Source organism: Dermacentor variabilis, chromosome 11 (genome assembly GCF_050947875.1).
Source record: "Dermacentor variabilis isolate Ectoservices chromosome 11, ASM5094787v1, whole genome shotgun sequence".
Lineage (NCBI taxonomy): Eukaryota > Metazoa > Arthropoda > Arachnida > Ixodida > Ixodidae > Dermacentor > Dermacentor variabilis.
This window is the reverse complement of record NC_134578.1, coordinates 48433610-48459805: the sequence shown is the minus strand read 5'-3', so window position 1 is coordinate 48459805 and position 26196 is coordinate 48433610. Positions and strand designations below refer to the sequence as shown.

Genomic DNA, 26196 nt, shown 5'->3' with positions numbered 1-26196 from the left:
CGTGATTCCTTGTTGAAACGAGAGGTCCAGTGCCTCCTTGTCAAGTTCACTCTCGAATGGCAGGAACCCAGAAGCTTTCGTGACCTGAGTCTAAAATAGTTGGGCAATGGTCCCAACCGTAGCTGGCGCAAAAAAATTATTCTCCCAACGGAGCTTTCTCGCTACGCATTTTAGGCAGCGTTTGCACCGACCCCAATGAAGTGTTGCAACCGCATAGTACATATGGTGATATCCATTATATTGATTGCATAATCCGTCAGTGCAAAGATTCCACAAATCATACGTGATAGCGTTGCGCTGGCTATTGGTGGAGTGAAGCGGTGTGCTAAAATTAATATATTACAGTGACTAAAAGCTAATAAGGGCATGTTGAGGCAACCAATGCTGCTTGTATGGATAGCTGAAACCACTAAACAAGGCAAGGAAACCATAGGCGTTGTCTTGATTTATTATTCTTCGTAGATGAAGTCTTTCTTGAATGTCACCCCAATAACGAGTAAAGTTATCCTAAATAATTCAGGCCTAGTTATTTTGTTTCATGCATGTTGTCATCGAATAGCCTTAATACACGGTTTTCGATGCCACAAGATTGAGTACTTTCTTATTAAAAATAACTATGAAAAATTGCTCTAGAATTGTTGGAATAACAGGGTGGCCTAATAAGGATGTGTGCAGATTGCAAACGTTTCAATACCTTGCAGATAAACTCAAAATATACTATCCAAGAACAAACTATGATGAACGTGTAAACAGGGCAATGACTTGAGCAGTACGATTTTTTGCCAACTTAGCGGATTTTAGAGCGCCGCAAATAACGTACGCACCAAGTAGCTATGCACCTCATACACGAAAACAATAATAATTTTCATCAATGACGAAGATAGCGTCCACGTATAGTAGATATACACCTCCAGATAAAATCATGCTAGCTTTGTGCTTGAAAGAAAGGAATATTACAAAATCAAATTCGATATGATCTATTATTCGCCATTACACCACAAATATAGGGCTTCAGTTGAGCTAAGACGTTCAGTGTTTGCTCTTAGAACACTGCTGCTACTTTCACTTTTCGGTAGCAGTGTTTTAAGGAAGCACTCAGCAAGCAACAGCTTGCCTCTATAATACACAACCCGCAGCAGCATCATCGAATGCATCTAGGTAAAAGAAAATGTTTTTTGACCAGGCAGGTTGCAGTGAGGTTAACGGGAGCGCCTATTTTTTGCAGTAGTAACAACCTGACAACGTCTCGAAGCATGTCACGCCGTGAGATCGAGCGAAGTTACTGTACGTGGCCTTGCGCAAGTGCGATAGACAAGTTCTTTTTATTTTTCATAACAAGGAAGTGAGGCGCGATGCGCGAAAAACATTTTCAAGAATACGACATGACAACAGTCTACAAATTGGGAAGACAGCACTTTGATGCCGACTGCCTCTAGAGATCACCGATTAAACCGCCGAGCACAGACGAGGGTGAATACGCAGGTTCTTTAGGAGTTGTTGATGCAGCCGCCATCTCTCGGCAAACAAGAAGACGACCGGGAGCTCAACTCACTCAAAGATGTCTTGAAAGGGCGAGCTACGAATGTGTCGAGATTATTCTCTACAGGACGAACTTCTGTTCAAAGGGGAAGAGCTGTCTGTTAGCAGTTCCCAAAAATCTCCGCCACGATATCTTGTACTTGTACTCCAGCGTCGCTCATGACGCATGCTGATGGAACAACTGCCACATGTAAAACGTTCAAGGAATTCTCATCGCCGCATTGAGACGTAACATACACCTTCGCCGCCGTGACATTCGAGCTGAGGCTGGCCACCTGTCATGTAGCCCGAATCATTGATATCCAGTCAATAAGGAATCCTCCCATCTAGGGTGAACCAAGTCCTGACTCTAACTACCGTTTTAGAAAAAAAAAGTTTGGTTCTTTCTCTCTCATGGAAGTTATACAGGAAGAAAAAGTTATCATTCTGCAGCCAGCACTTAAAGGAACTTATCAACACCAGATAGCCAGTCGGTGATTCTACATCTCAGCCAGTCTGTCGGCGTACGGCAGTCAAGAATACTGATAAGAGAGATAGTGCGATCATGCCAATAGCGGCTACGGTAGGCTAGTTCTCCCATAGCATCAACGCCCTGCGCAGATCTCGCGTCCGTTCCTTCGTCGTGTACTCCCACGGTGTCTTGGAAGTTGCGGGAGAAAGCCAAAATTTTATTTTTTTACATGTACGGGCAATAACTGGGCGCGTCTCCATCGTACTCATTAGTTGTCTTCCAGTGCTCTGCTCCTTCTCGTATTTAGTGTGCGGCCCATTGAGAATAGCCTGAGACCTACACAGCGGTAGCTAAAATATAAGTTTGCGAAAAGGCGAACGCGTCTACCATCAGCAAGCTGAAGGATTGTTTTTATAGTTACCAGTGGTTAAGCACGGATACGTAGAAAACGCAAGAAAAGCAGAATCTTTCACTTCACCACTAGAGGCGCAGCTTCAACATTCAAATACTACTCAGACTTCTTTCACTTGAAGAAATGAGATTGCTCGCTCGCACTTGTCAATGTCAAGACCAACAAACACCTCATGAGAGAGTCTGAGGCTTACTACGCAGAATAATTCGCAAGCTAACGCGTCACCTCCCATTACGAGTGGAACTGTTTCTTCTGTTACGGGTTTCATTTTAAGCAACATAAATTTGAAAAATGACAAATTTACGGTTACTTTGGTATCAGTGAAGTGGCTTGCGAAGGACGCACCATTTGTGTTTTCTTTAAGGTATGTGCCTCGTACCTGTGCGTGATAGTAAATTTTTCTGTTTGTGTTGTGTCACGTGCACTGATGCCATAATCGGCCCACAAGAGCCAGCAGAACCTGAACAAGAGGAAAGCATAGAACGAGCCACAATATGGGCTTTAGGCACCATGAGATCCGCATAATCTCTCAAACTGACTATATGCTCCGTACGCAAGAGCGTAATTCCTGCACCGATCACTACGCTCAGTGGTCGTCTTCTCGTCGCCGATTTTCCTGCTGAATCATTCGAAGTACACGGGACACCTCGTCGAAATAGGTGGTGCCTTACGTATCAGATAATTTCACATTTTATTTATTACTCCTTTGAGTTGCATGAATGCTTTTCGCGCTACTGCTGCTTCTTCACACAGGAGTACTTCAGAATAGGTTCTTAATTTGGCACGTAGTATGGGGCTTGCAAATTCGTAAGTGCTTGTTTTCTAGTGGTAAAGTACTTAATTATTTTGTGATATGCTCGTATTTGAAGACAACGTTTGATTGTATATTTGACCCATGTAATTGGTCAAAATAACTCTGCACTAGAGCCTGTTGCAAATGTTCATCTCATCGTCATATGGATTGTGTATAACTTCGATAACTACCCATTCGCAGCGGGCAAAAGGAACTTCATAACGGCTACGCTGGATCTAAAATTATATAATAAAGCATGTCGTTATGCTATGTTAAGACTAGTGTTTTGAGCTGTGATGATGCCTTAAACATTATCTATAATCTCTTCCTCTACATGTTCAACGAATTTGTGTATCTGTGAAAGTGTGCGCAATGTCTGGCTACCGCAGCTGTTCACCGAAAATAATAAAACAATAAAAAGCAAGAATTTCTCAGAGAGGGCGCAGCTGTGAAGACGGTGACGTGTGCTAGAAGCGATTCGGAAAGTTCCTTGAATTATTACATGTACAGCTGTTCGTGATTCGTGTTCGTGATTCGTGTTCGTGATTCGTGTGAAGTGTAGTGTAAACTAATGGAATATCTCAACTACAAATATAGATATTTTGCTGGAAAACTATCGCCTGTTCGTTTTCGTCTTCTTTTTGTTCCGCAGATTCTTTGGCGTAAGTAACCGCAATTCAGCATTTAATTCCGAGAATAATAGTGTTGAGCAGGTGTTTTTCTTTTTCGTGGTGCAAAAGTAAGGAGTATTCGTGACGCATCGCTACATGTGTTCGGTAATTCGAAAGCCGTAGAAGCGAAAGAATTTTCCATATCCTTCATTTTTTATTATTTGTTTTCCCAAATGACGTCACCTCTTCCCCACCAAACGAGGCACAAGAGTTAACATCTTAAAATCATTCACGTCAAGACATGTTGACAACTCCGAAAGAGCAAAGTACATATGCTCCTTTGAGAAAAGCTTACTAGTTTTCTAATAAAATGCTGACAAATGAAGCGTAAAGAATTCTGCCGCATGCGCTGCGTTTTGACATTATGCCTTCTTCGAATCCCATCTCATCAGTCTACAGTTTTGGTTAATGCTACGTTGCTCCACTGCTTTTGAAATATTCAAGTGGAAACTTGTGTGCACATATTTTAAAGGGACACTAAATTGAAAAATGATTTCTTCTGCGTCAGTAAATTACCTTTCTACAACACCAAAAAACGCCACTCTTACAATGATAAGGCGTTTGGTAAGTCAGAAAAAGCGCAAGAAGGAAATACGGGTGGCGACGCCTGTTCCCGCACCTGGTGGCTGTGACGTCTTGGATTTTGATGGCACCTTCTAGGGCCTACTAATTATATATAGCGGTACAGATTGACTTCATTGCGTTCTAAAGGAAGCAAATATTAAACATGGCAAGTTTCGGGAACCTTTACTCAGCCAACGCGGCCCAAACGCGAAAACATACTTTGGAATCCCGGACGCCACGCTGACGTCCCGGCGCTGGGGTTTCAGTGCGAAATTGAAATACTGATACTTGGACCTTCATTTTCTCATGTAATAATCAAACTATTTTTTTGAAATGACTGCCTGCAGTGTTCTGAAACAATCCTTCATTAGTTTAAGATGTTTTATTGTCTCGCTTTAGTGTCCCTTTAAACGCTCCTCTTTGATCGACATGCGTGAGTTTTTAAATATATAGGGACTACCTGATTGATTTACTACCTTATATTACGGAGAACGTAAAATAAACATTCACAGTTGCCTCGTTCGCCTATATAATTTCATACCCTGTTCTAATGTACCAGCAAATACAATAATTTCTATCACGGTCCTTGCCATTTTCATGTAAGCTTTTGCCACTGCTTCGGGCAGCCGTATGAACTTATAGAGGAAATGAACTGTTTGCCACTACAGCAGAATTTGGTGACGCTCAGTAAACGTAAAATATGAACACGCATCTCGTATAGAAGAAGTTCGTGATACGTCCGAGTAAGGCCACCTTCCCATCTCAAATATGTTGAAGCTGACTTTGAATAAACCTTTCATTTGCCCTTATAGCAAAGCAACATGGCGTGAAAATGATATCAGAGCAATACGAATTGTCTCAGTGTAAATGTGTAGCTGAGTGTGGAACTTCATTTACTTCTGCACTGATCCATTGGAAACGTCGGCGCATTATTGTACGTCGGCTTACATGAACGTGAGTGTATGTGATGCTCTGGACAGGACGTAACTAGCACAAGCGTGCTTCCGTCAACGCATAACTACCGTTTTTGGCACGTCGGACGTAACATCTTCGTTATGATGCAGTTTAGACATCAGAATGATTGCCTCATTTTTATGGTTTTAAAACAAGCGTTAGAAGATTAGTGATATTGAACTAACGTTTGGTTCGAATAATGAAGGGATACCAATACGAGCGCGAACAATGCTAAAGCATTTCGAGAATCTCACTAAGTTGTAACTTGTAGTTTCTTCAAACTGTTTCCAGATAGCGTTAACCTCAGAAATTGTATAGAAGTGCTATCGAGCAACAGCACGACTGCAACGTAGTTTAAACGCGTTCTTTCGTTTCCAGAAAAAAGCTACGAAACGAGTTTGTCTCGCAGTCGCAACGACAGAGAGCGAGATTCATGAAGACTATTTTGTCGTGTACAACAAAGTTCCCGTGACGTTGAGCGGTGCAGTTGCCAAAGAGCAAGGCTTAGTCGAACGAATCGCTTCTGTCGAGCAACTAGAGCTTTATGAGGCTCCCAGGTATCGATGAAGCCGGCAGGTCGTATTCCAGTAGCAGTAGAATGTAAGGGGGAAGCTGATCTGGACTGCTTGGAGGCAGCAGGCTTGATCGTGCATGTGACGCAGCGAACTGGGTGGGACCAGAAACAGGCTTGTTATAAAAGACAGACGGTACAAACTTGTCTAGAACCTTCATAATCATCATCATCAGCATCAGCAGCCTAGTTTATGCCCACTGCAGGACAGAGGCCTCTACTTGCGATCACCAATTACCCCCGCCCTGTGCCAACCGATTCCAACTAGCGCCTGCGAATTTCCTAATTTCGTCACCCCTCCTAGTCTTCGGCCGTCTCGACTTTGCTTCCCTACTGCTGGTATCCTTTGCGCAACCCTAATGGTCCAGTGGTTGTCTAACCTGCGCATAACATTACCTGCCCAGCTCTATTTTTTTCTCCTAATCTCCGATAGAATATCGGCTATACCCGTTTGCTCTCTATCCAAACCTCTCTCTTTTTGTCTGTTAACCTTATGCCTAGCAATCTTCGTTCCATCGCTCTTTGCGCGGTCCTTAACTTGTTCTCAAGCTTCTTTGTCAGTTTCCAAGTGTCTGCCGCCTATGTCAGAACCGGTAAAATACACTCTTTGTACACCTTCCTTTTCAATGCTAATGGTAAGCTTCCAGTCAGGATCTGACAATGTCTGCCGTATGTGGCTCCACCCCAGTTTTACTATTCTATGAATTTCCTTCTCATGATCAGGACTCCTTGTGAATAATTCACCTAGGTAAAGGTACTCCTTCACAGACTCCAGAGGCTGACTGCCGATCCTAAACTATTGCTCCCTTGCGCGGCTATTGATCATTATGCTTGTGTTCTTCATAATAATCTTCAACCGCACTCCTACACTGTCGTTGTTAATGTCCTCAATCATTTGTTAATCGATACGGAAGGGATTAACTGAGGTGCCCGATTTTTTATTAGTCATATCATAAAGAACCAACAAACACTGACACCAAGGACAACATAGGGTAAATTACTTTTACTTAATAAATGAACTAAAGAAACGATAAATAATGGAAATGAAAGTGGATGAAAAAACAACTTGCCGCAGGTGGGGACCGAACTCACAACCTTAGCATTTCGCGTGCTATGCTCTACGAATTGAGCTACCGCGGCGCCGTTTCCCCATCCACTTTCTTGGGTGTTTATGTGTACTAGTAGAACCCTGGGAGTGTTAGCCAGCGCCACCACTTACAGACCTTGGCGGCGGACGTGGTATGTCCTTTTTACCGCAGGCGTCACGAGAACGTGATCTTTTTGGGTGAAGGCAAATGGTCAGTAAACCCACACATGCTACCTGAAGGCATCAATGTTGCCGGTTTCGAGACTTTCGTTATGTAATAAACTAGAGGCAAGGGGATTAACCGAGGGGCCCGATATCGACGGGCAAGAATCATTTGTTGTAACTCGTCTGCAGTGCTGCAACTTGAAGAAGGCCATCTGCAAACCGAAGGTTGCTGTAATATTTGGCGTCGATCCTTACTCCTAAGCCTTCCCAGTTTAATAGCGTCAATACTTCTTCCAAGCACGCAGTGAACAGCACTTGAAAGATTCTATCTCCTTGTCAAACTCCTCTCTTTATAGGTATCTACCTATTTTTCTTGTATAGAATTAGGGTAGCGGTGGAAACTCTGTAGATAATTTTCAAGATATTTACGTAAATGATCTGTACTCATTGATTACGTAATGCCTCTATAGCTGCTGGTATCTCTACTGAGCCAAATATCTTCTCGTAATCTAGGAAAGCCATATAGAGAGGCTGATGGTACTCTGCGGATTTATCGAATACCTGACTAAATACATGGATGTGAACCATTGTAGAGTATCGCTTCCTGACGCCGGCCTGCTGCCTTGTTTGAATAAAGTCCTGTGTTGCCCTGATTTTATTGCACATTATGTTGGTGAATATTTTGTAAATTATTGGGAGCAAGCTAATGTGCCTATAAATTTTCAATTCTTTAACGTCTCCCTTTTTGTGATTAGTTTGATGTTTGCGTACACACAGTTTCTTAGGAATATTGAAGTCGATAGACACTTAGTATAGGGAACCGCCAGTTTTTCAAGAGTTACGTCTGAACCATATTTGATTAAATCGACTGTTATTCCATCTTCTCCTGCCAGTTTTCCCCGTTTCATGTCTTGAAAGGCCCTGTTGATCTCATCGCTAGTTATAGGAGGAGTTTCTGCTTCCTGTTCACTACTGATTCGAATGGAGGTATCGTGGTTTCTCTGCGCACTGTACGGGTCAGTATGGAATTCTTCCGCTGCTTTTTGTATACACTCGGGATTGCTGATGATATTACCCTGCTTATGTTTCCGTGCATACATGTTGGTTGGTCCCCAGCTATGTTTCCTTCTCACTGGGTTCCTGCAGCATGCATTTTTTACGGCCTCTTTAGTCTTTCTCCCGTTGTTTTAAATATTCCATATTTCCGCCTTGTTCACCAGCTTTGACAGTCTCGCTCTTATGTCTTGAGTTTGACACTTCCATTCTTTGTCGTTTCTATATTAGGCCCTTTGTTACTTAAGAGAGCTTGCCTACTGGTTGCCATGGTGCCTGGCCTCCCACTTCAACTGCTGCCTCTGAAGCCAAGCTAATTACGTTCTCATTCACTATCGCTATGCCATCTTCATCCCTCTGTTCTAAGGCTGCATATTTGTTTGCAAGTACCAGCCTGAATTTGTGTGCATTTACCTTTACTGCCTCTAGGTTGGCCTGTTTCTTCATGACTGATTTTAATCTTTCTCTTCTAAGGTCGAGGCTAATCTTAGCCCTCACTAACCTGTGATAACTTTACTTTACCCCACCTAACACCTCTGCATCCTGCATTAGGCTGGGATCGGCAGAAGCTGTAAAATCAGTTTCATTTCTTGTTTCACCATTAAGGCTTTTCAAGGTCCACTTTCAATAGGTAAGTTTCCTAAAAGAGGAGTTCATTATTCGCAGCTTATTGCTTTCTGTGAATTCTACAGGCATCTCCACTCTAGCTTTGCTAGCACCGGCGCCGCAGTCGCCAATTGCTTGTTCACCAGCCTGCGTTTTCCCCACGTTTGCATTGAAGTCGCCCATTATTATCCTTCAATGAGTTTGCACTTTTGTCATCGCTAATTCAACATCTTCATAAAACTGATCTACTTCCTCATCTTCGTGACTGGATGTCGGCGCATAGGCTTTTACTACCTTTATTGTATACATCTTATTAAGTTTGATTGCGACTACTGCTACCCTGTAATTATTGCTGTAGAATTCATCAATGTGGCGGCTATGTCCCTATGGATTAGAAATCCCACCCGGAATGCTTCTTACCTTGGAGACCTCTATAGGAGAGGACATGGCCGTTAGTCAGAACTGTTCTTCTAATCTAATTAGTGCCAATGATGTCCCCAACAATGTTTGCTAGTTTCTCAAAGAGCATGCTAAGCTAGCCTCATTCGACGGAGGCTTCAGACCTGAAGAAATCAGTGCTTCGTAAGCGCTATCCAATGCCAACATTGGAAAACAGAGCCCCTTCTGTCAGTGTGCATAGTGCTTTACGACTTTGTATGGAGCCTCAGGTAACAGGCAAATAAAGCCAGATGAAGAAAGCTCCGAAATCTGCGCAATAAGCGCACCATATGGCCGTTACTGGTTTTTATTACGTATGGTGTTTAGAATGTCGTTTGCGCCAGAAATATTTCAATGTGCCGTCCCCCCAGTACTAGAAGACCTCAAAGGTTGTGTTGAACGACATGCTAGAGCAGGACCGAACCAAAAGCGAGTATGACGACAACCTTTTAATCGATCTGTGAAGAAGCCTAGCGCTTAACCTGGAACTGAGCCAGAAGAAATGTGTTTTTTTACAGTATTCTCTCCGGTATTTGACACAAGTTTTGACACATGACGGGATGAGCTTGGATCCACAGAGGGTAGAACACATCTTTGTCACGGCCTGTAACCCGTTAGCTTTCGGCGCAAAGTCGTCGACGGGGTATACGAGCCGGTTGGTTGTTGTGCACACAAGCGGACACAGCAAGGAGTCAGAGTCGGGAGAAAGAGAGAAAAAAATATTTATAGGCTGACAACGACACACAATTTAAAGGAAACACAAGAAACACAAGAACACCAACACACATGCACTTAATGTAGATCAATGATGAAGACAAAAGAAACACAACGAACAGTTAACTACAGTCGACGGCAGAGCTTTCCCGAAGAACGCTGGAAAGCCGATTTCGTTGCGGTGGATGCGATTGCTGGGCTGGGTTTCCCGGGATCTAGGTCTGACGTCTTCCATTGAGCAGATTGAGCGAACTTGAGGGGAACTACCGTGAGCTTCGTTGCAAACGTTGGTTTGTCGACTAGTAATTTGCAGTTCAGACGCCGCTAGGCGGCCCAGGCGATAGCGGACAACACTAGCTCCTTAAGGCTTTTCAGCATACTGTAGGCTCAGCTTCAAGACTGCTTAGCTCGGTCTAAAACCTGCGTTTAGATAGCTTCTCCTTTCCCTAGTTCCCTGTATTGGGCAATGGCAGATATTGGTGACGATCCAATCAAGCTTACCCAATTGTATCCCGGCACGTCCCAAGGTCTTGGCGGCGCCCGTTTTAATTAAGGGTAAGAGAACGAGGGATTCCTCCCTGCTGTTAGAGGTCACGCACTTGTGTTGCAGCACACACGCACGCCCTTGAGTCCATGGCGGGCCTCTATTGTTCGTTCACAAACACAGGAGAAACGGCGGCAGCCGGTCATACGGTGCCATCGGCACACATGCACTGTCAGCAACTTGTGGACACAGGATTGCTGAGAAACACCACATATTTTGAAGTATTCGCCCCCTGCCTTCTTAGCAAGCTTCTCAATGCACGCGCGTAGCAGGGAATACACAGAGGTTCCTACAAAAAGCCGTCAGGGCGTCACGGTCGCATCAATGACCACAAAAAATATCTAAACCAGCCTTCGACTTCTTTCTGCCGCTTGTCCGAGCGGCCGGCAATAACCATTCTGCTCGTCGGTTCCTATTCCTGCCACCATTTGGCACCCGTTATTCGGTGCTTCGCCGAATCGAATAATGGCGCACCCTTGACAATCTTGAAAGTCCCAACGCCAAGCAAGTAGAAGTAGCTGGAGGCGTTTCTGCGCATGGTAACATTTACCACTTGCTTTATCCCAAATTTTTCATACCTAACAGCGGCACTTCGACATTTAAAACAATGATGTCACATCGGTTTGGGAAGACCGTCAAGGAGCTAGCTGCAAAGCCCTGGGGGAAGTGCTTGCTACTGATCCTGTATGAAACCATTACCGGGAGAGGAAACCGATTAGGCTATCGGTAGATGCCAGTCAGAACGGAATTGATGCTGCAATATTCCAGGATCTGTTAACGTACCCGTCTGGCTCATGGCGAGAAAGACAGCAGAGAGACGGTGTTGGCAACTCTGGGTAGCGTTCAGGCCCGGCAATGAAGAAAAATATGTTTATTTTACATTACTTAAACTGGCTTCAGATACAGAAGCCCTCTCCACACAGGAGCATATCTCTGCTGGACATCTGTAGGACGTTGATGGTCCAATGGGCCCTAACGAAATACCGTTGTTATCATCGTTGTTTCTCGTAGCCGTCTTCAAAGCAGCTTGTCTCAAGCGAGTGATACAAGCTTTATATATTGGAGCCATCAGTTTAATTGGGCGGCCCGGACAACCGACAATATTTCTTGTATTCTAAATAAGAAAGACATGGAAACGAACGTGAACTCCACATAACTTCGAACTGTTCAATCGTGGCCCCGTCTAGCCAATGCAGATCCGTAATGTTTTAAAAAGATTAGTATATTTATTTCTTTTGCAGGTCCATTCAAATCAAGTTGCTTGGATTCTCTTTATAATGCAACACACGTCCTATGGTAGAGGTTGCAGCGTAAGCTACACAATATCTTCGGCCTCATCAATTGCTGAGCCGGACTCTCGATCGAATGCAGTAGTGCTCTCGCGTGCCTGTTTTTCTCTTTCACCGCCATCGCAAGGCGGACTTGGTACTGAATACCGGCACCAGGACTTCGTCCTCAACAGCTGGGCGCCTTATCCAGTGAGCCACTAGGGCGGGTAAAACGTTTACATGTTGAAACACACTGTACTTTATAAAAACTCATATCTATATTTTGTTTACATTCTCTTCTTTAGCTCTGTAAACCTGATGGAACTGTAGTTAGCGATAGGCCCGAAAATAAATAATGCAGCGACTAACTTTAACGCTGTGCCCTACGCCACTTGTTTTCCAGCAACGTTTTGTAATGAAATGAAAGCCGCATGCGCATAATTCAGAATAATTTCTAAATGCAAACTTCTATTAGCCTCGAGGGCCACCGGAGAATGTGGCGCTGCTATTGCGTTGACGTAAAGAGTGACATCATGTGACTCCCGTTCGCATCTTGGCGCCTTTTCCCCCTTTCCCAGAGCCAACGCCGCTACGCAGCTCGGTGGCATGGCGATTGAAGCATTCAAGCCTTGATTGTAGGGTTGCAGATAAGGCGGTTCGCGCCCACGATAGTGATTTAGTTGACCACTCTTAGAGCATGGTTTACTGCTCGGTGCCGCAGTGCCAGACGTATTCGACCGAGCCCAGCATGAGTTTCCATGCGTACCCCAAAGTGACGCGGAAGCGGGGTGCTTGGCTGATAAAATAACTGAAAATGAAATAATATGGTGATCGCAAGAGGCAATCGAGCGATGCGCACAGGGCTAGAAGAGTGCTCGCTTGATACATCCGCTAAAACACAGATGCACGTGACTTGCATGCGCACACATGGCGAAAGCACGGATTGAGGAGACTAAAATACAGGTGGTTAAATTTCCTTGCATTATAAGAGACCGGTGAGAAATCATGCTCCCGCGATAATTCTGCCGAAGGAGGCAAGCCTCACTCCCTGCGACGAATGTTGCGAAAAGCATTCTTATTGCGGCAAAAGGATATATATATATATATATATATATATACATATATAGCTGTTTTTATGAAAGATCATGAGAATTGAATGAACAATGTGACAGAATCAGGTAGCTTGCTCGCTAAAAACCTTTTGCTGAAACTGAAGCATGCAAACACCCAGAATTAACCGTGGCTGAACCGCTGGAGGTGTCGAGAACTTCCAAGCGGGTGTCACGTTACGTCACTTTCCACGCCATCGAGTGACTCCAGCAGGTGGCGCCACAGCAAGTCCTCCAGGGCGATACATCAAGCGCCCTTGATTATTGAAATTTTAGTCGCAGGTCACAGCTGGTAAGAATTTATGAAATGTCAGGATATCTTTGTTGACGCATGGAGTGAGGCCGCACATGACTGGTGAAGTGTTGTTTCACTCGAACACCTCCCCATATAAATTCGAAGCAGGATTCATTGGTTCGCTAGATGCGCCTCTGCAGCGAATTTATTATTACATTTATATATTATATTACATTATATTATATTTTCATTAAGTTCTAGCGAAAAAAATGAAATTACTTACTTGCCATACATTTTGATATTTTCCAACCAAATCTTCGTTCGCCCAAAGAGGCTTCTCGCTCTGCACTGATGCGACACCCTCACTTGCAGCCACGGCTGCACCAAAGACAAAACGCATTTATAGACGAAAAGACGAAAGCTGAAAGACGAAAAGCTGATTTATAGTGTACCCTTAAGTACTTTTGCACAATTTCGGAAGCTCTTTCCCGAAGCGTTCTTCCAAAACCTAAAGAAGGATGCTACTTACGTTCTCACAGAGTTTAGGGCTGTCTGTAGCACCCTCTGTTTGAAGCAATACAGGAGAGACACGCTAAGGCAGGCATAGTCTCTGGCAGGTATCCCTAATTACTTTCATCCTAATCTTTTCCAAAATTTCGCTGAAACTATGTTGTTCAGGAACACGGATGAAGAAAGATGAGATCTCCTTGTCTTGCGTGGTCGAAGCACAGAGCATAGCATAGCAGGTCGAAGCATAGCTTGTTAGAATGGTGCAAAATGAATAGACTTACCATTAATCCTACTAAAACTAAATTTATTTCATTCTCATCCCAGAATAAATCATCACTGTGCAGTCCGCCCATTTCCATTGGTGACCATTTATTACAAGCAAGTGAAGAATGCACGTACTTAGGTGTTATTATTGACTATAAACTAAAATCTCATCGCCATATAAAGCATATTAAAAAGAAGTTATCACATGGAATATCCATTCTAATCAGGGCGCGTCCATTTTTTTCACGACCTGTGTTGCTATCACTTTATTTCGCGTTTGCACACTCTCACATTAACTACTGCATTACCTCCTGGGATGACACGTACACTACTCACCTAAAACCGATACAAACCATCCAAAACCAGGCAGTTAGAATAATCACGTCGCATCCACACACCGCCAATGTTAAACAGTTACTACAAGCAAATAACATTCTACACGTTATAGCCCTTGTCAAGTACAGCCTTGCCACTCTTCTTTCCAAAATAATAAATGACAAAATATCATTATCGCTAATTCCTATATCATCCCTAACAAACACTAACTCAATTCGTTTTGCGCTGCATAATAACTTCATTCTGCCCAAAGTGCGCACTAATTATGGGAAACAGACAATTCACTTTGCAGCCATGTCATCATGGAATACCCATTACCATTTAAAATAAAACTCCTGAAACCCCATCGATTTTATGATGAACTGAAAAAATTTCTGTTATGTGATATGTAAGTGACACTATGCTATATATAATCCGATTTTGGTTTTAGACCTGCCATTGTTATGTACTCCATGTAGTTGATTTCTTTTTCTTTATTTCTTTTTCTCTTTCTTCCTCTTTTACTTTCGTTTTATCTAGTTTCGAAATATTGCTTACTGCCGTTATATTGTCTATTACTTACTTCTACATAGATTTGTATGTCATTATTTATTATTACTGGAATTGTACCAATTGAGCTGTTGTTGCTTGCTAAATGAACTTTTATGTTAACCATGAACAAGAGGTCCCAATTCAGTTTTAACTATGGGACCTCCTTCTGTATACGTCTATCTGTATTTTATTTTTATGTAATAATAAAATTGATTGATTGATTGACCATTTTGGACCTCTTACACTCTGGCCCTTATTGGGTGCTGTCGGCCTGCCTGATTGGTCGAAATAGGTTATTGGGGCAGATGCCTGCGCCTCCCGCCGGTCCGCGGGCGCCTTGAATGCTGCAGAAACTCATTTAAGGAATGTGCTGAGTAGTTTTGAAGAGAGCAAGGGCACAGCAGCACATGGCGCCACTTCACTACGGGAGATCAGACCGGTCAGGCAGGCCGTCGATGACGCTTATGACATCGCTTTGTATGTAAATATGTGTGCAGTGTAAACTTAAAGGAAATGCCATGTTAATAAACCTGGCTATTCAAATGATACCTCTCATCGTCTTCGTACCTGCAGATCTGCATTTGCCCCTGCTGGAGCACATCCCCCTTCGTCGTCGTCTCCCTGGTGATCTTAGGCGTCCGAAAACTAACACCTGCGTCACTTCGCTACGATAGAAGCGTTGCGGAGGCGTAGTGTCAGCTCAGCGCGTCGTAGCGGGAATGGAAGGTCCAACAGCTTCCGCGTATATGAAGGCGTTAAAGCTCGTCGTTCACTGGTTGAGGTCTCGAAAAGAGTACAATGTTACTTCACACAGCTCTAGTGAGGTGCACCTTTGTAGCGATACCGGCTTACCGGTTGTAGACAACCGACCGCTGCTGCGGCAATTTTCCATTGTCGTGTCTTGAGTGAAATAATTGGCTACCTTCTTGGGATGAACTCCGAACGAGGCCAGCAAATTGATGTCCTACAACTCATCTCCTGAGGTGCCGGAGCTTCTTATCTTTTGCCATGTTAGAGGGAGCTCGATGAAAGTAGGGCGCCATGCCCTCAAAGTACGCTCTAACGCTCTCGTTCACCATTCGGATAAGCAAATGAATGGTCCAATTGCTTCAATCGCGGCCATCAGCTTTGGCGTAGCTTTCCCGCAGGTGACGCCATAACTTGGTCCACGGAAGAAAAGCAACCCGCCGCGGTTGCTGAGTGGCTATGGTGTTGGGATGCTAAGCACGAGGTCGTGGGATCGAATCCCGTCCACGGCGGCCGCATTTCGTTGGGGCGAATTGCGAAAACCATGTACTTAGATTCAGAAGCACGTTGAAAACCCCAGGTGATCCTAATCAGCGGAGTCCCTCCACTAAAGCGTGCTTCATAATAGGTTCGTGGTATTGGCACGTAAAACCCCAGAATTTTTTTAAAGAAAAAGATCTACGTTTCTCGCACCAGGTACATGCGCCATCCTTTTGGATGAAGTGCACAATCTTGAGCTTGGTCGCGTCGATCCGCTCACTGAGCGTGGCAACGTGTTCCATTATAGTCACCCAGTTCTCCATGTGCTCGAAGGTGTAACCGCGAAACACTATTGAAATTCGTGGATTCTTCAATGTGTAACATGTTGGTGCGGCACCTTCCATACCGCTTTGTGTATTAACTGACGCAGTCTCGAAAGCTCTAAGCCAGGAGGACAGTCCTCGAATATTTCAGCTGAAACGGCGACCAGTTGTCACCGGTTTAGGGCTTCCTTCTGTGCCAACATGAGGTGTCTCGAATATCAGTTGGGACTACCCAACTCTTCCACCACTTTATCACGTGCTACAAAAAGGTACCACGAAAACCCTGCATCAGGAGAAACCGATCGCTAGTTTTAGGTGGTCGAAAAGCACCGAACGACACCGCGCACTGTTCTAATTCGCATCTTTCTTTCTGAAGGCTGGCTCGCAGCAACTGGTGGCGGGATGAATGTCTGCGATCTGAATACGACAGAAACATCATTTCGTTTTTGGACTGCCGTTCTACGACCCAGAACTAGGTGTAGCTGTGATATGAGTGGCTTCCGAGACAGAATTTGCGCTCTGCGCAGCGCAGTCTACCACGGTCGCCAAGGGGTGCCTCAACGTGTATTTCTCAGCCGAGACGCCCAACATTTGAACGGCGCTTTGCTCCATTGAATATCTTTCAGAGCCCTAGCACAGAAGAAAAGATAAAGAAAGCCGCGTATTACGGTTGTAACACCACTTGTCTTTAAGGTTCGAAAAACATTTTTGGTATCCCATTCGTGGTATGCCATCCTTTATTTGTGACGCTATCATCTGAAAATTGAGGCAAGTCATTAGAGGTTCTTTAAGGTTATTGTATTAGCATTACAGCCCCGGCTTGATTTCCGTTTGCGAAAATATGCAATGCAAAGGCAACTGCAATCTAATAAGCTTTTATTATCTCTAAGTGCATGCTACCGGCTACAAAAAAGTGAGGTTTGTAAAAGTATTGGTCGCACAAGTCATTGGCTTTGACTACCAGCGCATTCTGTTTCATTGTATTTATCGTAAACTGTATTTCCTTGCGCACAGAATACATTAAACACGAACAGGCAGCAATCGGGAATGCTGCTCACGTTCTCCTTTCTGACCCAGAGTTCGCACCCTGCAAAAGAAAAAAAAACATATAAAAATTTACATGATCTCAGAAATGTGCGTCAGGAGCATTTCTACGAGAACTTAAGTATTAGCCATGAGTTTAGACTTTATAAAACTTTTTTCTCGATTACCATATACCTGGAATGGGTAATGATCTATTTATATGAACATATTTATACCAAGACAAAAATAACGTAGGATGTCCCATTTTATGCTGATTACTCTTTTCTCTCTTATATTTCTCTCTTTCTTTCTCTTTATTCGTCTCTAGCATTCTTCTATTCCTCAGATATTTGAAGCTCGGATATCTTTTTTCCCAAAGCAGCATCCTTTCCCTCATATATAAAAACACCGTTTTATTTTAGCATGGGTACACGCACTTGAAGTGTAAATATTTAATAAAAAATTCACGTTTTTTGAACAACTAAACGTTGTATAGCTGCATACCATTTCCTTGATAAGGCACGTAGAAAACATCGCACACTTCTCCATCACTAAAGATGAGAGGGTCTGTGAAGTTTTGTTCGCCTGAAATAATACCAATGTACAATATTATTGTAAGCAAAATGATGTATATTTCCGAAGCATGCCGAATAAACAGAAAATATTTAACTTCAATAAATCTCATCAGGCCACTACTATTTGGGGTTTCTATGCAAGAAAACGTCACAAGCACCTATAGCGGCATATAAGAGCACTTTTGTGTCCTTGCCTTTGTATGTCTCTTTTCCTTTCCTGAAATATCCTATACCGATACCGTGAAGGACATGAAATGACATATAGTTCCGCGCACATCAATTTAACACGTTTTAAGAAAAATGCGCGTTCTTTTTGGGTGAATTATACCTACACAATATGTTACCGATCGGTGCAATAAGAATTGTCAAGAGCTAGCACTCCCGATGAAATTTTCACGGGTGGAAATAAAGAGATAATTCGACTGCTGTCCTATGGAAAAGTTGCGTGTACTTACCTTACTCTAGGTAACGAATTGCGTTTTTTGTCTTGTTGTAGCCATGGGTGGATACGGCCTGCACTGTTTCTGTTACATTGTAACTGCGAATAACAAATATAATGCAGATGTTTGTGCGGCATAAGAAGAGCGGCTCAACAGTGCATGGTGCAAAATAGTCAAAAGGTACATTATTGCAATAGCAAATATATGGACACCCCAAGCGAAATTTATTCAGTCGTCGTCGCCATCGGCGCGACGTTTCGCATATATTTAAGTACATGTATGTTATATGCCACTGCCTGCTATAATACATGCGCTGTGTGCATGTTATATTGCCCCACAATTCAATCACTAAGCTGCTCATACCAGGTGCTGCATTCTTGTCAACACCATTCCTCAAACTTGAGAATGGCAGCCCACAAACAAATATCACGAAACAATACACCGACAGTGCATACCTTTCATCTAATATCTTCCTAGCGTTTAATATATAAAGTGCACAACAATAACTCAGCTCAACGAATCAAATGATGTATATGTATTGGCGCGGATGTACATTACCTCGGAGATCGACCCTCGACTAAAGTTTGAAACATATCCGATAGTGAGAAGTGATTGTAAATTTGCTAAGAAAGATGCAGGCTGTTATTAATGAACGTGAATGAATTTGTTGGAAGCCTTTATTCAAACAAAAGGCCCCTAGCACAACTGCACGTTCTTACTTAGCTCACGTTTAACTCACACTGCCAACAAAGTTACGAGTTTTACGCTTGTGTTCCTACACAATACTATCGCAATCATTACTTCGCCCGTATAGAGAAACGATGATATCCTGTGAACGCAATTGCGAACTGGCATGAAATTGCGCTGCATAATACGAAATCAAACATCATATGCTAACTGTAAGCGTTCATCATGCTAGCAGGTTCACAAATTTTGAATTTTACAAGATCGCATTTTTAGCACCATGGTGATGGGGAAATAATTGGCGCGCTCCTAGTCTAAGGGTCTTGAAGACGATACGTAGTCGAAGAGGTTAAACATACTAAGGGCAGATTCCTAGTCGGTTTCATATTGGCCGCGTGCGAAACCGAAATTTTTATTTCAGGGGCTGCTTTCCTGAGGTCTCCTGCTGAAATGGTCCCATGATAATTACTTCTATACCAAAGTTGGCTCAACACACTCCAGCACGCATACAATCTATCGGTGTGCAGGTATCTTTATATGCACGACTCCGGTAGTTTTGAAAGTTACCAGCTCTGTTTTCTATGGAATTACTCGACGACACAACAAACGCCGATTGCACGCCTTCGCTACAAAAAATATGTGCATTTTTTGCGTCAATCAACAACTAAGCCAAATAGATTGTCTGAGTCAAAATCTCTAATGTGTTTATGTTTACGTTCAGTGCAAATACAACGTAATTTGTAAGAAATGATCCAATTCCCTTTTCAGACACTCTTCGGCTCACATGAGGGGCGTCGTTAGCGATAAAGCTAACCGAGCAAGCGACAAAACTCTTACTTAGTTTAGATTGAATTTTTTATCAAAATATGTTGTGATTCAGGATTGAAATTGTCGATTGAATGATATCCTATTGTATGATGATGATCACGCTCACCGTATGACCACGGGGAGCTGCCCATAGCTAAGCTGGCTTTTTGCCGAAGCAAGACAGGAGTTGGTATCTTTCTTCTCCATGTCACAGAAATATATGAATTCCGCGAGATACTGGACAAAATTATAATGTTAGTAATTACGTCCGGCTGCCGGAGGCTATGCCCGCCATAGCGTGCCTCGCATGTATTGCTTCAAAGAGATGGCGCAACGAAAAACTAATGAGTGGGTTTCTGCACAGCCAGTGTTCTTTAGATTTTCGAGACTGACTTCGGGAAAAGGTTTACAATATTGTCCAAAACTGTATTACCTTTCACTATAAATAAGGGGGGACTTTTCAATATTCCCACGTATAACATTGCATGCTCATATGGGTTGCTTTTGGTGTTTGCAGGGAGGGGGTGGTTGTAACTGCTCTATACAGTAAATGAGTGAAACGAATTAAATATTTATTAGCGTTTGCGCTTTTTATTTAATACGTCGAGCCTTATCAAGCACTGTTTTCTGGTAATATGTTACTTCAATGTGCATAATGGATCAGGGAAAATATATTTTAGCTCTTTCAAAGTGTGCGCTGAACGTATCGCTGATATAATATTTTTCTAGCTTTACCAACACTATTTTGTATGTGCTTACTTCCGAAACCATAGGAACCAATTACTTCATATATAATTCAACGGTTCAATTACCTGTCGGTATTCGATATCGTAGTCCATTCAAACCCATGATATCATCTTGAAAACTGCATGTCCTTGAGTTTCAAAAGCCACATTATAGCTGAGGTCATTCCAAGACATATGCAATGATGCCTTACGAAGTCCACAGGATATAAATAACATGTTGTTTTGAAATGCAGAATAATAAATGTAAAGGTAAAAAATTGTGGACAAGAGAATCCCAGGTTTATATAGAATTTACATTCTCGGCATGGCAATTGCGGTACTTCACCATTTAGGCCACTCCGCCGCCATCCTTTTCTAGACTTTCTGGTGTATTGCGATGAGCATATAATCATCTCTGAGATTTGAAACAGCGCCCCTCACGGACAAGGCATAGGGTGTGAAAGAACATTTTTGCTAAAGGTATAACGTAGTAGAATAGCTTTGGAGTGGACATTCTCTTATGTAACTTCAGGGTTTTAAGACTATAACCAAGGCCGATAATATCAGATGAGCAAGAATTATAAAGGGATCTGAGGTGCTTAATTTTTTGGTAGTCAGAACGGTTCACGAACTTGAATGTGCGAGAATATATGACATACTGGAGGCACTGATAATACCATGGTTGGCTAAATAGTAATGGTTACTTTTAGTTGCACCTTATTATTTTATCGTTGAAATAGAAATACAGAAATATTTCTGCCAATGCTTCCTTGCTCTTATTGCCGGTTTTTTTCTGGAACCGTGACGAACAAGAACACAAGCACCTGAAGTCCGCGCAGAACGTAGCACATATTTGCTGCTGTAATAACATTTCATTGAGAATACATTAAAAATGTTTCTCTTCAAAGGGAGAAAGCTTATCTGTCATTACGGCCCTGCCCTGATACAATACCACCTGTGTATGAATTAGTACAGCGTTTCTCTCACTTTTAAGACGTAAGATTTACAGAGCTTAAAGCGCGCCGGAGTCTTCCAGAGCATTTCTCATCTTCCATCATCATTGAAAGTAGCACTTGTTAAGAGCCTTAGTCGTCATCGGAACTTTGCAAGATCTCTAACGCTTTCGCTAAGTCATAACTTAGTAATAGCTGCAATGCGGTAACGTCAACGATATTTGACGAATATTGCGTGGTACCTATCTTTGAGAGACTCTGCAATGGGGCCTCGTTTTCTTTTATCTGGAAGTATACGAGTGCCATATTGTAAAAGAAAAATAAATATTTGAGATCAGTTCTTGCTGCACGGCCAGTTAAGTAAATTGCTGAATATTGCTACAAGTAGTCTACTGAAAGGGAAGACCTCAGATGGGGTACTAAATGCTGATTTTGATGACATAGTTCAGGAGATGACTCGACTTAAAACAATTTCTGGACAGACACCATGCTAAGTGTCCTTTAGCAATCAACATTGCAGAGGAAATAGCCATTGTACACATGTTAAGCCAGGTATATATATAGGATGGCAGATGACGCCAAACACTGTTTTAATTAGTCTTTAAAGTAAGTAACTCCTTCATGATTCCGGCTATTCTAGTGAAATGTTTAGATATTCACTAATCTTTGCACCCTTTTACTTAAAATTTAAAACTACATATAACTCCTCAGTGATTTCGACTAATCGAGTGAAACGTTTAGATACTCACTATTCATTATCCACGCTAGACGCATTTCTGAACGTGAAAACAGATTGAACTGTTTGAGCTGTCTCATTCTTATTTGTTTCTTTCACACTCAGGCACTTGAATTGTTGACCCCAGGATCCTGTGTCATTTTCGTATGTGGTCTTGGCGAGTACATAAGTCACGTTGCTTTCTTGTCCAATGCTCTGAAAATCGTAGTAACAGCAGAAAAGGGCAGTTGAAATTAAATACCTGTATCTTGCTTAAAATTTTTCAAGAATAGTTACTGCGGGCCGCTAAATCATTTCGCATTACTTACAAACTATTTCATGCTCGAGTATCTTTCCGCGTATTCGTATTCTAGGACCTTCTGAATAAATATTAAGCATTCATACTTTATTGCTACTCTACCACATATTATTTCACTTTCTGCATATTTAGAACCGACTACTCAGCATCGAAGCAGACATTTCACAGAAAAATTAAATCCTTCAAAGCATTAAGGCTTAGGGAGGTGAAACATGGCCAATTTCCTCATTTCAGAAATTTTCCTTGATACAGAAATCACTATTTTGTGAAATGCCTCCATAAAGCAGTTTCGGTACCATTTCATTTATCAGCACGCTCTACCCCAAGTGAAATCTACGCACTAAAACTTGTATAACGACTCTCAACTAAAATGCACGTAACGTTTGCTGAAAAGGGTTAACAATCGATATCCAACATCAGTTTTTTAACTGATAGCACTGTGACAGCGCTTGCGTAATGTTTTGAACAGACTCTTCAAGAGCATCATTTAAAAATTTGCTGGTGCTATTTGAAACGCGTGGTGAGAACCAAGAATGAATCTGGAAAAAAGGTTGGAAAGTTGTAATGAGAACTAGAGTCTTGTATCTGGAATGTATTTTTCATGCCCGCATACTACTGCCAAAATGTAGTCGCCTTTAATATGTTTTGGCGAATAAAGTGAAACCACTTACTTTCCAGGCATTTTGATAACTTCCAACCAAATCTTCATTCTGCCAAAGAGGATTCTCACTCTGCCCTGATGATTTGCCCCCACTTGCAGCCAAGGCTGCGCCAAAGAGAGAAAGCAAGATTGCTACCTGCATCATCAAGTCGCTGCAAAGGCAGATCTAGCGAACAAAGCAATCCTGCCTCCAATTTATATGTGAGGTGCTTGAGTGGAAAAAAAATCTTCAGGAGGCATGAACGGCGTCACTGCATGCGTCAACAAATGTATCCTGATATCTGATGCATTTACACCAGCTGCAACCTTCGAACAGAAGTTCAGCGATCAAGGAAGTTTCAAGCGTAGCTGTTGCAATTTGCAAATTCTTCTGAATTACGCACATGCCGCTCTCAGTTCGCTCGAGGAGCATTACTGGGAAAACAATTGACGTAGGACACAGCGTAAAAGTTAGTCCTTGCATTAGTCACCTTAGTACGTATCACTACATACAATTCTGTGAAAATTAACTGTGGTAAGTGCATTATAAGCCGATGTTGCAAGGAAAAGCTATCTTAGTTTTGATAACTTACCGTATTTTTCACCATGTAAGCTTTTTGCCCTACTAAGTCGATCACTGGCTGTGAAGCCCACCTGTTGAGGACAAAATCCCGGTTGCAGCTCCAAGTCGAGCATCCGCATTGCGTTGTGGGCGAAAGCGAAAAACACACACGTGACTCGTGCATGTCAATGCACAGACCACTCGTGCATGCCAATGCAGATGCATGCTCAGAAACTGGTGTGGCCGAAAATATGTCAAAGGCTACACTTCAACCTTTTCCATAGGGTGTGCGTCGCAGTATAACCAGAATCTGAGAAACTTCATTTGATCAGACTTGCAAAAGAATGAAAGACAATAATCTTTTTCAAAATATTGAAGGATCTGCCTTGGCAAGATGGGGCCACGATTAAAAAATCGGAGAGTATTTTGGGTTGGTAGTCGTTTGCCTTTCTTAGTTAGAATACAACAAATATTTGTTGATATTCCGAGCCATGTGAGTAAACTCATGGTTCACATATATGCAGTTCGTGTAGCTTATGCGGCCAAGCTGCTTAACCAGGGGCTACGAGAAACAACCATGATACCAATGGTGTTTTGTTAGGAATAGCCTTGCGCTCACTGACTGATACATTTTTCGCTTACCATGGATTCCCCCCCCCCTATTAGCTAGCTACTCAAAAGCCACTTTGTAAATTTTTAATTTCTTGCATAAATTCCTAACCATGAATGTCAAGTTTCTGTGTCGCATTTGAAAGCAATATACTTAAGTATTTCCAGCTCGCTACATTCTTTTCAGTTACTTTTTCAGCATGTGAATATTGTGGCGCAAAATCTGAAACAAAAATGCCAATTGGAGGAGTTATCAGAAGTTTCGAGGAAGCGAGAGCAGCACTAAAAAGAAGTTTTAACGCTAATAACAAAGCGGCGTACTTGGCTTTTGCTACTGCAAATGGCAAGCAGCTGCATCCCCCTGTTTCTTTGTTTTTTTAATGCGATAGCAATTATATTGATACTCCATGCGCATTTCAATCATTGTTGCCGGTGCCCCTGTGAGGTTCCATATGAAAGCTATGGTCAATAAAATCGTCGCCGCGCGCCATATGCTGTATGTGTCAGTTGAGCGTGCGCGGATCAGCCCGCAATCGCCACTGAACTCGCTCATGCAAGGTAGGCAAGAGGGGAGAAAGCTTGCCGCCTTCTTTCGCACACCAGGCTCTCGGGGGGGGGGGGGGGAGGAAGGGGGGCGGGCGTGCTAGTCCGGGTGGTCTGGGTGGGGCGCCTGCCCACCCGGACAGCTGTATTTTGAAAGACATCCGGGCCGGAGACGAATCCGCGGAGCACACTTCTGCGGCTTTATTCACATCGATGCGACAGGTAGCACGAATGTCAATTCGCTTGCTGCTGCTGCCGTGTCTCCTTACCCTAGTCTTTTGACAGCGAGTTTCCGCGGTCATCGAGTGAGACGTGCTCATGTTTGCTCGTGCACGCATTACACCATGCTAGGTTACTTAGTTAGTATGCTGATGTTTACAACATTATATGACAATAAAGCTACCTTTCTTACTTCGCATAGCCAGCTGTCTATTGATTAGCGATCGCAATCGATGCTTCACCTTTCGGACGAAATTGCGACTTTCTTTTCTTTTGGTTCACTTCAGTGGTATTTATTGTCAACATTCCAAGCCATTGCGATATGTTCTAGCAAACAGCATGCCATTGGCTGTTTCTTCGCCGCACAGCAGCCAAGTGCTGCGCCAGGGCTTTGCGGCATTTTCGAAGTCACCATGTTTGCTATTGGTTATAACTCTTTGAAACCCCTTTTGGTGATCGCCACTTTACATGCGAAAAACTTGTAGGCTTCTGTTCCCCTCACATTTATTTCGCGTTTTGCGCCACAACACTGAAAGGCCGAAACAATAACTTAAAGAAGTAGCGACATGAAAAATGCTGGACATGATGTTTCAAATGCGATGTACAATTCGGCATTCTAGCTTGCACTATAGCGAAAGTGTTTACTCCATTTTTACTTGATTACTCGAGTTATTTGATACTGATCAGAGAAAAAATTCACAAGTGTGCGCAAGGCGGTCGCTAATAAAACACCATTCGTCTCAATGTCGTATCTGCGAGTCGGTACTTTTTAAAACGTGTAAGTTGCCATAGCTGGGACACGCGCTAATTCTTTCTTTCTTTTTCTTTCTTTATTTGTTTCCATTGCTAAAATACAATGACGGGGGCTAAGATAAAAGCTGCAATGAGGCAGCTTGAGGTGCCCTTAGCCCCCGTTTTCTTCACATTAAAGGCCATAGCTACAGAGCTACCACGATGGTAAAAGAATATCACTGTGCTCTGAACTACCGCCCTATTAAGTATAGAAGCTTACCCTTG

At 42.8% G+C, this 26196-nt stretch overlaps 1 protein-coding gene across 1 annotated transcript; it reads right to left on the bottom strand.

The window, feature by feature from the left end:
• Nucleotides 1-5918: 5918 nt before the first annotated feature.
• Nucleotides 5919-23412, bottom strand: LOC142563248 (male-specific histamine-binding salivary protein-like). Its single transcript, XM_075673801.1, has 7 exons — nt 23278-23412; nt 22322-22503; nt 18434-18501; nt 17893-17973; nt 17327-17452; nt 13458-13552; nt 5919-6050 (listed from the first exon to the last, which is right to left on the bottom strand). Exons 1-7 carry the CDS (start codon nt 23410-23412, stop codon nt 5919-5921), a joined length of 819 nt encoding a protein of 272 aa, XP_075529916.1.
• Between the last annotated feature and the right edge of the window lie 2784 nt (nt 23413-26196).

What these genes read in the sequence shown, in the direction of transcription:
- LOC142563248 (XM_075673801.1), bottom strand. Translation starts at nt 23,412, where the DNA reads ATGATGCAGGTAGCAATCTTGCTTTCTCTCTTTGGCGCAGCCTTGGCT. An exon ending in TCTAGCGTGGATAATGAATA is followed by an intron (nt 18,502 to 22,321) that starts GTGAGTATCTAA and finishes TGTTATTCGCAG; the next exon opens with TTACAATGTAACAGAAACAG. An exon ending in AATATCAAAATGTATGGCAA is followed by an intron (nt 6,051 to 13,457) that starts GTAAGTAATTTC and finishes GGTCCCACCCAG; the next exon opens with TTCGCTGCGTCACATGCACG.